Source organism: Pholis gunnellus (genome assembly GCF_910591455.1).
Source record: "Pholis gunnellus genome assembly, chromosome: 18".
In the NCBI taxonomy this organism is placed as follows: Eukaryota; Metazoa; Chordata; class Actinopteri; order Perciformes; family Pholidae; genus Pholis; species Pholis gunnellus.
Window position 1 is genome coordinate 3808316 of NC_136545.1, and position 13264 is coordinate 3821579.

At 42.6% G+C, this 13264-nt stretch overlaps 1 protein-coding gene across 1 annotated transcript in view; it reads left to right on the forward strand.

The window, feature by feature from the left end:
• Nucleotides 1-13264, forward strand: part of tcf4 (transcription factor 4) — a 203065-nt gene that overhangs the window by 52548 nt on the left and 137253 nt on the right. The window contains exon 5 of the mRNA XM_079178494.1: nt 1188-1266. Within this exon, the coding sequence (XP_079034620.1) occupies nt 1188-1266 (79 nt within the window). The remainder of the gene's footprint in view (nt 1-1187; nt 1267-13264) is intronic.

Sequence of the window (13264 nt, forward strand, 5' to 3'; positions counted from 1 at the left end):
TATGTTTTGACATGTTGCTGACATAGATTTATGAGGAGATAAGATTACAGATGCGTTTGCCGGATGCATTTGCATGTTTTCAACATCTGGTTTGAAAATTGAGTCGTCAGATTTCAGATCTCTTCGACATCTTTTTTTGTGTTTACAACTGGCTTTTTTATCGAGCAGAAAACCCAGTCTGCCTATGACTCCTGAAGTGGTCCAGTGTAAATTAGAAAGTATTCTTTTTTTAGGATTATATTTTGGACACTTTTGCTTTTTTTATTGAAAGTATATATTAGATGTCTGAAAGGAAATGTGGAGCAAGAGGGGGATGAACTGGTACCTGGATGTTGGTACCAGTGCCCGGCGATACCTTTGTCTGGTATTTCTCTGTAATAACAAAACTTTAATTTCAATTGTAAAAATTATGTCCAAACCTCTCAATTTCAACATTGTTATTCATTTAGAACACTTTACATGCCACATAGAATAAAACTCTTCCCTACCTCCGTCTCCCAAAAGCTTCCCTCTACCAGGCGGCTAGATCCACTTCTGAAAAGTGGAGCCAACACTGAAGTGCCTGGAACTTGCATTTTTCATAAAAGTCTCACTTGATTTATTACCTCAGTAAACATTGTAAACATGAGTTTATGGTCTCAATCTCTAGTTCCAAGTCTTCTTCAATACAGCATGATGTTCACTTAGTAAATGATGGTCCATTTAGAGTCAAACAGACCATAAAGCAGGGTATGATTTAGGGCGGGGCTACCTGATGATTGACAGGTCTCTACCATGGCGTTGTCTGGTCTGGGAGTTGGCCAACAAATGTCTGGTTCAGCATTTGGTTATACTTGCAATTAGAACAGACATAGCACCGTCTTGTGTCACGGCGTCCACTTCTTATACTCGGCCTTTGGTCCCGTCAGCCCTCCATCCCTGTCAGTCTGTCACCAGGCCAGAGCGTGGGAACGCTGTCACGTGAGTCTCAGAGGAAACACACGTGAAACGTGTTGCTCTGGCCAGCTTTGCATTTCGCATTACAAATATTGCAGTGAGCGTTGTCTGCGTCCAGTTTTAAAAATCACAGTCGCGGCCTGTCCATTGAAATGATTACTCTCATAACTATATGTGCTGCTAAAGGTAATGACAGCTACCTGTAATCGGGAAATATAATGGTTGTCTCTCTCGCTCTCTTTTTTTTTCAGAGTTATGCAGATGGGTCCCAGTACATGGCATCACATGACAGCCTCTCACCTCCGTACGCCATCTCCAGCCGGCTCACAGGTAGACCACAGACTGACTGAGTGTGTGTGTGTGTGTGTGTGTGTTTTATGATTTTAGAATGCTCTTTCTTTCCATCAACTTTGCACTCACCGCTTTGCTGGGTTCTGATCCGAGAGTGTGTCTGTGTCTGTGTGTGTGTGTGTGTGTGTGTGAGAGAATTAGTGAACCACTATCGTACACTGGAGGAGACAGGTCATCTGGCGTGCAATTTCTCTCTCTCCCTTGGCCCGCTGTGTGGAAAACGCCAGGCAGTGTGTGCTCATTTACCCATGATGCTCTCTGCCTCTGGCTCTCTCCGATGTGGCGCCAGTTGTGAGCAAATGGCCACTGACACAGATAATCTGCCTCTCTCTCACACACACACACACACACACACACACACACACACACACACACACACACACACACACACACACACACACACTCAGAGCTTAATTACCTTTGACTGGATGCATCATATATGGAAGATGTCAGCTCTCAGCTATCTGACTCTACCTGCTCTCGCTCTGTCTCTCAATTGTTGGTTTGTAATCACCCATTGTCTTGTGAGTCATTAGATGTTAAGCCTTCCATTCTGAAGCCACAACGAGTTAACACAAGTGTGTTTAAGGTTTTGTTTTGGGTGTTGCAGTCGATACTGACTATACTTGTATACACAGTGTATGGACACCAAAACAAAAGTTTGTTGACACCTGAGCAGCTATATGTGATTATTAAACATTTCATTCCGTAACTCTGACCATTAATGATGCTTGAGGTTTTTTAATATTACATGCACAACAATTACAGAGAAGCACTAGTTGGCAATGAACATTTTAGATCTCAGGCTAACAAATCTCATTAAATATGTTTCAAGAAAACCAGGCATATATAATATACAAAATTAAATTAAATTATATAAATGTATACACGTTTGCGGTAGACAGTGATTGCAAGTGAATAAACTCAATGTAAACAGGGATGCAGTAATGAATATACATCATGAGAAGTGTAAATACACATACAGAGGTGTAAACATAATATATAGTAGTATATAAGGGTAATGTGACAATAGTGTGTGCGAGTGTTATGTCCTGTGGCATGAAGCTGTCCCTGAGCCCGGTTGGTGCTGGACCGAATGCTGTGGGACCGTCTGCCAGACGGCAGCAGGCAGAACAGTTTGTGTCTGGGGTGATTGGGGTCTCTGATAATCCTGTTGGCCTGCCTCCCTGCTCTGCTGGGTGTAGAGGTCCTCCATCGATTGGCCGCTCATTCCTGGTGATGGACCGAGCAGTTTTCACCGGTCTTTGCAGAGCCTCATGGTAGAAGTTGCAGAGAGTCCATGTTCGACCCCCCTCAGTCTGCGGATGAAGAGGAGCCGCTATCTCGCGGTCTCTGTGATGGGGTCGGTGTGGTGAGTCCGGGTCTGGTCCTCCTCTATGTAGGCCGTCTTTTCGACGAGTGGCGGTGTGTCGTCAGCAAACTAAGTGATGGTGCTGTGGTCATACAGCCGTAACATGCTGCTACAAAGGCCTTCGCCTTTCTGGTTTAAGGCTTTCCACCAGACTTAGGGAACCTGAATGAAGGGTTTTGTTTTGGGTGATAAGACCTGGTTCACAGTCTGTGTTTTCATTCAGCCATAAGGTGTTGGATGAGGTTGAGGTCAGGGCTTTGTGCATATTAGTAAAGTCCTTCCACATCGAAGTGGGTGAACTATATCACAATGTTGGAAGCATGCAATATTTAAAATGTAATTTTTTGCTGTAGCAGTCATTGGAACTAAGGGTTGGAGACTGAAGCTAAAGGGCCTCCGTTCAAACATTTTTTTTGCGTTGTTACTCCAAAACGTCGAGCTTCAGACAACATTTTTGCCAAAACGCGTTAAGCCCAATTGTGTGTGTGCAAGTGAAAGTTCTCTTAGAAAGCATCTGGTTCCCATTTATATCTACTCAAACAAAACTAAAAACTGTCGTAAGTATTGAACTAATTCTCGTCAGTTAGTTTTGAACGGCACACTGCGGCTAATAAGGAAATATATACATATGAAACAAATAAAACAAAAGGCAAGGAATGCAAAACTTCGGAGTTGTGGGCCTTTGCGAGGATGATCCAGTGTGGGCGCGATGTGTTGTGACAGTGTTGTGATCACGGCATGTAGCTGCGGAGGCAGAGAGGGACGACGCGACGCAGAGTCGGAAATGGAAATATTGTATTCTTCATCTGGCACGCGGGAGCCGCAATTTACTTTGATAATGATAACACTAAGAGACAGAGACAGCCAGGGATATGGAACACACACACACACACACACACACACACACACACACACACACACACACACACACACACACACACACACATCCTCTTCACTTTCTACCCGTGACTGTTCTGATCAGGGTAAATCCAATTGTCTTCCATGTCTGTTGGCTTTTCTTTTTGCACGTCCTGATGGAAAATGTAGCGTTTCAGTAGCAATGCTAAACCCACAGAGCCCTCATTGATATCTGTGATTGTTTGTTCGTGGTGCCAGAGAGCGACTCTGATGCTCTTCTTTCCACACATGTTGGCCATACAAATGTTTTTTAGTGCACGCCCTGACAAGCCGTTGTGCTAAAGAACATAATGAAAAAAAAGAGATGTTATCCTCTCTAACCAGACAAATTGTACTCCGACTAGTTGGTTGAGTTAGTTGGTAGATGCACTACTATAGGTGGTTGCTAGGGCATTTTAGGTCATCTCTAAAAGGTGATTACTATGTGTTCACCTTGAGTTTGAAAAAGTTAATTTTTTTATTTAGGTTTAGTATTTGCAAGAGCATCATTAGTCATTCAGGTTTTGCTAGGTGGTTGCTAAATGGGTGGTTGGGCATCGCTTTATGATTTTGTATGCCTCATTCTCATGACCGCGATACCTCGGTGACCGCTGGAGGGAACTCCACTTGTTCTCAAAGATGAACTCATTAGAATGTGGTGGTCAAAGGTAACTGACCTCACATTTGTCCCATTCTCATCGCCTGTAGGGAATTTCCTTTCAGCGTTAGCACTTCTATGCTACGCTAGCTACTGAAGGTATACTGCTAGCATACACATGCTGCTTTAGCTTTTTAAGGATTTTAACAGTGTATAGAGACCTACCCGGCTTTACAGGAACAGCGTTGGTTATTGTCTTCTGTCTCGGTCGCCAGGTGATGTGGTGGTTCACTTTTACACCGTGTTCTGTAGCTTTAGCTTCTATCTTCATCTATTTAACTTGTTGTCTACTGAATCAGTTTGACATCATGGATTTATCCTTCAAACGCTTGTTGTTGACCCTTCTGTCTCCCTCTCTTTAAAATCGCTTTTTAAGTTTAAATATATTTTTTTATATATATTTTTTTTAACACATTTTATTGTTTTGGTAGTGTGTCGTCAAAGCAGTCGGATTACAGACAGTGTGAGCTGAACATGACGGACAGGAGGAAGGAAATATGCTCAGGTTTGAGGCTTGGTAATCGTCGTGATTCTCACCTGAAATGAACTCAAAAGAAGAAAGAAGAAAGAAACAGAGCAGAGTTTAATGAACATGTTGAGTGTGAACGAAAAAGAAAACAAGCAGAAAAAGTTAGAAATACTATTTTTCAGGCCAAATGATCTTATTGTCTTTGTTGCGATTTAGCAGGTATTCAACAGGAATGTGGAGATGTAAGGATTCACGTCAGGAACAATACTTTTGGTGTCACTCTGCCCATCCCGGTGTCTTCCTTTTCCATCCCTCTCTCCCTTCATCATTTCTACCGTATCCTTTCTTTCTCTTCCCGTCTCTTTTCATCTCGCTGTGCAACATTGTTCTAGAACTATCTGCATCAGTACTGCTCTCCATTTGTGTTCCTCGTCGCTCTCTCTCTCTCTCTCTCTCTCTCTCTCCTCTCTAACCTTGTCTGTCTTTCTTAACCCCCCCACCATCAGATTAGAGTGATGTTATGCTCTAGATAATCAGCGAAGGGATTAGTGTCATCTCAGCGACCCCACTAGATTAATCTGCCGACACACACACGCATAGTCTCACACACACACACACACACACAGAAAAGCAATCAGAAGATGTGTGTGTGTTTCGTGTGGAAATGTGTTGAAATGTGAACCTGCACTTACATATATGTTTATATAAGTGCACATACAGTTGTCTGTGTGGATGCTTGTGTGTGTGTGTGTGTGTGTGTGTGTGTGTGTGTGGGTTCCGTAAGTGAATTTGTGACGCCAACTTCTGTGTGTATGGGTTTGCGGTGTCGTGTGTGTGTTTCTGTGAACGTTGGCAGGTTACTGTGTCAGTATCTGATTGTGTGATGTAAGCTTCTTAATGAATGTGGTTTTATGTGGTTAAATGTACGGGCGTGTGTGTTCATTTGTGTGTGTGTGTGTGTTCTTTGTGTAAATGAGTGTATTTGCACATGTACTTATTTGTGTATCGCCATGTGCGTTTATGTTCATTTGGTCATCTGTCATGTGTGTACCTGAGTGTGCGATTCTGTCTTTCATGTTCATATATGTATGTAGTTGTGTGTGTGTGTTTGTGTGTGTGTGTGTGTTGTTTCAATGACTGTCTGCTGTCTGTCTGTCTGCTGTGTGGATGTGTGTTTTTATTGAATTTGTCTGTCTTTGTAGCAGCTTGTGTGATGCTGGAGTATGTATATATATATATATATATATGTATGTATGAATGTATGTAAGAGAATGCATGTCTATCTGTGTGTGTGTTTTTGTGTGAATGTGAATGAGTGTAATCATGCTCTTTGACTTGTGTGTGTTAGAGTTTGTGCGTAAATGTCGAGGTGTTGAGTGATTCTGGCTTTCATGTGGTTCCACAGTATGTGTGAGTGTTTATATCTACCTGTGTGTAGTTGCTTTGCAGAGCAGGTGCACCACCATAAACCCCCCCCCCACCCCCCCTCCTTCGTAACTGTCACCTACATAGTAAATGAGAGGCTCGGTGGTTTCAGCCGGTAAGCACATTCTGTTCTGTTATAAATAAACGATCTGATGTGGCTTCAGTCTGATCCTGATGCGCAGCGGCTTCGTGCTACCAGCTTCTAGTGCTTTCATTCTGTCATTTCAAAAACCTGATTCGTCCAACAAGACGTGACAGAACACAGAGTGATGTTACCACAGAAGTTGCTCTGCGGCACACTCTTTGGGGTTTGGCCTCAGTTCTTGACTGGTTGTCAGCAAGTAATTTGTATTATTCGCCAGATCAGAAGACAGATTTTCTCTGTGCATGCAGTATGCATTTAACCTAGGGGGAAGTGTTGGCTTAGCTCCATCAAAGCTAAAACCAACAGCCATGCTAGCACTTACAGTGAGACAGTACGGGATATTTAGCAGAGTGGTGCTTTGAGCTCAGTGGGAACATCAGCCCGCTAATATGCAAGTTCATGAGCTAGCATGCAAAAATGGTCTTGTAGCACGAAACGCAAAGGACTGCAAGGTATTTGGTCATAAACTGAAATCTTGGACAGTTTTTTTTTATGCTGCGTGCACCCAGCAGTTGTTGGTCAAATAGATCCAACCTCACCCTCATACATATTTCATATGATATCTTACGAAAAGCGTTTTTTTCTTTCTTGCACTCTACGCAACAAACAGTGATCTCCTGGGTGAAAGTCCTGTGTTTGTCTGACTCGTCCATCCATCCCGACCTTTTCCCCTCCGCAGACTCTGTCGCTCTGTATTCTACTTCACCTGACTTCCTTAGAAGCAACCCTGCACATCCTGGCTCGTGATTACGTGAATATACAAATGATGCGTTACTCTTCGTAGCTATAGGTACGGTGAATGAGAACCGCCTGAAAAGATCCGACTAAGTGTTGCTAAGAACGTCTCACTTTTGGCGTTTCTGTCGCTACATGTGTTCCATGTTGTACGTCAGACCGCTTTGGAGCTGTTGCTTTTGATGAACAGTAAGCTTTAACGTCACAATGTACAGTTGCACTGAAATAACATTTCATTGAACAAATTTGACCTTGAAGACAAATAACAAAATAAAAACGAATGTATAAAATTGCATTCATTAATATGAGCCACTGAAAACCTGTTTCAAAGGTCATTATTCATAACAGTGTTTTAATACATTGTTATATATTATAAAAACAGAACCTTACAGAAGATAAAGAACTGGTATGAACATGATGATCTTGGCTCCCTCCTCCTTCTCCTCGTTGTTTTTGTAGAAATGTAGTGAGTCAGCCGTCTGTCTCACCTCTGTGTGACCTTATTAATGAGTGTTGAGCCACGAGGCTGGACCCCCTCTGAGGAGGTCACATCTGGACACTTTATATAGAAATACATATCTCTCTCTCTCTCTCTCTCTCTCTCTCTCTCCGTCTTTTCTTCTGTCTGTCTTTTGTTCAACCTTTGTTTCCTTTTTTTTCTCTTCAGATCAGATCAGACTTTCCTTTTCTCATCTTTCCCTCTTTCCCTCTCTTCTTCATGTCATTTTCTCCTTTTCCTAACTCTTTATTTGTTCCCTTTTCTCTGTCTCTTCATCAGCCTCTACTTTTCTCACCTCTTCTCCCCTCCACGGAGACCAGGCCCTCCTGTCTCCTTTTTCTACTCCAGCAGCCCCTCACCTCAGCTGGGTGTGGTGCCAAGGTCGTCCCCCTGTCTCTCCCTGCTGGGTCTGGGTCTTTGTGCTCCGAATGTCTAAACATAAAGGAGAGGAGAGAAGATTCGATGAAATTAGGGAACAAGAGTAGAGGAAAGAGGAGGTGAGGAGAGGAAATGCGCTGACACAAATGATCAGCTTCTAAAAATGACAAAAACGTATAAACTGTAACTGTAACTTTTCAACACCATCATGACAAGAAGCAGAACAAACTCAAACATGTCTTGTGTGCAGTATAACACAGTTACAATGCCACAAATCATAAAAGAGAAAATGCAAGTTTAATTTTTAGGATAATTTATTTTACAAAAATGTGCAAACAGTGAAGTCAATACATCCAACATTGTTCAACGTGCCCAAAAATGTTCCCAATGGTGGGAAAAAACTGGAGGCATTACGTGTTCTATATATATATTGAGCTATTTTTACAACCTCTCCTTCCAGCCTCTCCTCTCTGCTCTGTGCTCAGCAGCCTGCAGTTCAGTCCAAGTTTCACTGAATGTTTGTCGCGCTTGAACATAGATAGTGGTTCCGTATAGAGCCCCCTGTTATTAACAGTTCAGTAAGTTAACAGATCAACAGCTGAACCAGCTCCTTTACCTGATTGAAGACCACAAGACACAGCTGACAGCTCTGAGAAGCTAGTAAGTAGACCATTGAGTTAAATAAGTTCCCAGAGGTCAAGAGGTTCCATGTTCAGGCTCCCTAAATACATTTTGATACATATGTAATAATAATAACAAAAATAAACATTTTACATCTAATATTTTTAAAATAAGAATTCATTCAAAGGTGATTTTACAGCAACAAATGAAACCCAGGTCAATATGTACAGTGAATGATAAAATAAAAGAATCAAGATACATCAATTCCTTTCTTTTAACATCCTTCATATCCCGCTCCGCCCTCAGTCATTCTGTTTCTATTGTCGCCGCTGATTGAAACTGAACAGCCACTGTCTCGTTCTCAGAGTATTTTGAATGGATGTCATGCATTGATTAGTGCGGCATTGACTTTAGTGCATTAACACGGACGCACAATGTGAGCCACTGCAGAGCATTTAGTATATTATTGTTTTGAAGGGGCTGTGTATCACACGTAAATTGTCTGTGTAATTAGATCTGACATCGTAATAATAGGTCTCGTCAAGGCGAGAGGGGCCGAGGGTGGAGATGTTAAACGTTCACTCTGAAAGCTGCGGTTCATTGTGGAGCACTTCGGGGTTCCTGAGCGGGGAGGAGGGAGATGTCTTGGAGTACTTTGTGGCGAATGCTTTTAGGTTTCTTGAAGAACTGTCAGAGCTAATTATCACTTTATGAAAAGGCTAAATGGTGAAGCTAAGGTAACAGCTATACTGTAGGTCTGTAATTCCAATGGCAGGTGGTGTCAGTGGGATTGAGATTTGGGTATTTCTATTCTTTCCATCAATAAATACTTGACGATACTTACTGATGAATGATACATCCTGAAAGATGACCTCCATGGCTGGATCAACAGACCAGTCGGCAGGAAAAAGAAAGAATTTGTATGTTTCTGCAAATGTGGATGTTTTTTTGCATTCAGGCAGAGCAAGTGACGCAGTGTACGGAGTTCCTGTTCTTGAAAGTGACGTGGTATGATAATGAGTAAAGAGCGAGAAATTCCACTGAGTGAAAGCAAAAGTAAACGTTGAGTTTACAGTTGTTACGCACTGTTGTTCAGCTTGTTGCATAACCCTACGTATGGAAAGTCTGCTTGTTACTTATTTACGCTACGCTGTTACGGTTGTTGAATTACATTGTTACGTATTTTAGTTATGCTTGTTACTTAACATTACACATGGAAAGTCTGCTAAGGCCGGTAGTTATCCCTTCACGCTACCTACGATGTTACGCTACGTTATTATTTCAACACAAACAATGTTTTCTTTTTTCTAACTTTTAACCAAGTGATTTGTTGTTATAAAACTTGTTTTTGGTTCTGAAACGTCTGCATTCAACGTATCTGCGGTTTGCAAAAAAAAGTGCAACTATTTCTCTGGCAAATAGGTGGCTTCCAGGGTGGTCTGTGTTTACCTGTGTGTCACAAAGCAGTTCCTTCATGTCAAGGATTCCTTGTCAAGTGGGAAACACGACGAAGAGTCTACAGCCATGCCTGATAGGCTGTATCAAATTCCATAGCAATCCATCAAATATGGAGATATTTCAGTCTGGACCAAAGTGGTTGACCCACCGACAGGCCGACATTGCCATCTCTAGAGCCACTGTCTGTCTATGTGTCTGTCTGTCTGTCTGTCTGTCTCTCTGCCTGTCTTCCTGCTCCATCTTCTGTCATCCATCCAGATGAGGCCTCTGGAGACCAAGCCCGGGTCATTCATGTTACACAGTGTGTGTGTGTGTGTGTCCTTTATCTTTCTATCACTGTATGTCTCTGCCGCTATGTGTGTGTACAACTCGTGTGTGTGTGTGTGTGTGTGTGTGTGAGAGAGTGTGACAGACGGTGAAATGGTGCGTAGTAGCACCTGGGCCCTTCAGTGTTGATTGATCGGCTTGGTCATGTGGAAGAGTCCCATCTGGCCAGCCACGCTACGGTGTGTGCGTGTGTGTGTGTGTGTGTGTGTGTGTGTGTGTGTGTGTGTGTGTGTGTGTGTGTTTGTGTGGCGTGGAGAGAGTGCTTGTTTGTGAGAGAGAGAGAGAGATAAAGATGTGCAGCATGAAACAGTATGTTTATTGTGAGAGGGAGAGAGGGAGGGAGAGAGAGCTCTTCAGTTAGAACTGTGGCTCCCAGAGGCCAAAGATGAACTGTATTTTATCATATGAGAGAGAGAGACACACACACACACTTACACACACACACACCCACGCACTAGGGCTACATTTACATCGCAAGCTTTAAAGGCTTCTGTTTTTTTTAGAACCTAGAACCTTCTTTTTATAAATAGTGTGTTTGTTTAGGACAGTTTTTTAATGGTTTGGGGCAATGCTGTTTTCGACAATAATGTGGCAACAGTTAAGGGAATATTTCCACGTTTCACCAAGAACCACAAGCAACATCTCTACAGAAATGGGTTTCCCCAGTTTTGGTGTGGAGGAACGTGACTGGCCTGCTCAGAGTCCTGACATCAATCCCATCCAACACCTTTAGGGGGAACTGGATTGCAGACTTAGAGCCGGTCATTGTTGCCCAACATCAGTGAACCTCATGAATGGTCTCGTGGCTGAAGGAGCCAGGTTCCCAAATCTTGTCGACAGCCTTTTCTAGAACGATGGAGGCCTTTAGAACAGCATATTTGTACAGCGTATTTTGCCATGCCCATCAATTATTCTGGTTGTCATAGCAGCTTACTCACACCACTTTATTTACGTATGTTTCTTACTTACTTTCCTACCTTCTTCAGTGTGGACACAATGTCGGGTTGCTGAAGCCATCACAGGTGTTCTCTACACGTCGGAAGCATAAAGCGGAGGATAAAACTGCTAGGGGTGTAAGAACAGCAGAGCAAAATGGAGTCATTACTGTAATGCTAAAGTGCTTGCTTCCAGGTTAACGGGTTAAAAGAAATGAGTAGCACTCAATAAGGGGTCTTCATCAGTATGTTATGAAGGCAGCATGGCTGTTTCGCCAACCTATGTGATATGTTAGTTGCTGGTTGAAGGCCTTTACACAACATAGGTGTGATGAATAAATGACACAGAAATGCGAAAATGTCAAGCACTTTTATTGTGAAAGGTAAGAACGGACGCAGAGGGTTTGCGCTGCCTTTGTCAAGGTTGAAAGGAGTAATACGTAACATCGGTCTTGCTGTTTCGTAAATGAAGGCGCATCTCCACTAGTTCCGCACAACACAATTGGTCGTTGCCTTTATTCGCGGTGCGAAAGAGCAGAAAAATCCAAAGAAAATATGTCGCTCTTTCGCCACGTAATATTTGCGTGTGAAAGTATTCACGACGAAAACAGTTCATTAAAGATGTTTTGACACGCCCAGTGTGTGTCAAGGCCTTTAAACATGCATTTGTATGTCGATGTGGACGCCTCCACTGACAATTTCTGTCAGCTGGCCTTCATCTTCATCCAGCAGCACCAACATCATCACGTATGCCCCGCTACGACGGGAGAGCTTTGCAAAAATCACGTGAATTCAGATGTGACCGTTCAGTCTGGTGTCGCATTGCCACAAATTACATGTGTATCAGATTTAGACACGCGCCGTAAAATAGCGTAAATCAGACGTTATTTTTTAAAAGAAAAGCTTAACATGAGGGACAGAAGTCTCAGTTTGAAAAGTTTGGAAAAGAGAGAAATTAGAAATTAGAAAACCTAAAAGACAAAAAGAGAAAAAAACAGATGCACAGGGAAACTAAGAGAGAGAGAGAGAGAGAGAGAGAGAGAGAGAGAGACAGACTGTTTTCTGAAACGAAGCCAACTGATAATTAATGCCTCTGACATCATGGTGCTCTAATTAAGCCTGGCATTCATTAAGCCAAGTAAGGGGGGCTTTCGTTAGTGGCTTTTTTTTTTTTTAGAAGGGGGGATTTGTTAAGTCTTCATTGTTACTCTTCTTAGACAATAGAGAAAGAGAGATGGAAGGAACAGCAAAAAGAGACAGGTGAGGAGAGACATGGGGCAGTATTACAGGATATTGTGGTGATGTAATATCTTCAGGTGGCCATGTTGGAGGTCCTCCGCTCGTGTGCAACAGTAGCTGTGATCAACTGATTGTCTGTCCAACTCTTAAAGTTGTCCATCTCAACAGAACTGAACGGATCATTTCATCAGTGATTCATCTCCATCCTTAGGTGTCGCCTACGTTATCAAGAGATAACTCCTAGTTTATCAAGAGATATCAAGAGGTAGCTGTTAAGCGACAAGCTAGCTAGCTTGCAAATACGCTGCAAAGGTTAAGCTTTTGTTTGTCGAACTAATTTTCTAGTTTCAACACAGAGCTCAGACTAGCTGCCTGTAAACACTTATAAGGAGCAGGTTTAATTTGTTGTGAAGTAGCTTAAGCACCGGACTAAGCTAGCTAGAGAATAAGCTAAGCTAGCTAGAGCTACGCAACGAGAGATGAATCTGCGGGGAACAACAGAAGCTATGACTGAATGCCAATGCCAATTGTTTCAGCTAATAAAACCAGGACTGAAAGACATAATAATGACTAAAAGTGTTACGAATGAAAGACCTACAACCAAACGCTGGCGCTCAGAAATATAACGTTATATGGTCACAACCAAAGGAACTAAACTATGGCAGAAAGTTTAGTGCTAAAGGAACTGGGTCTAAAAAGATTAGATGTGAAAGAGCTGTCGATAAAGGAGTAAAGGTAGCTGTAGCGCCAACGCTAAAGGAAAAGACCTAATGGGGTAAGTCTGGAACGGCAGGACAGGGACTAACAGTGTTAGGACGT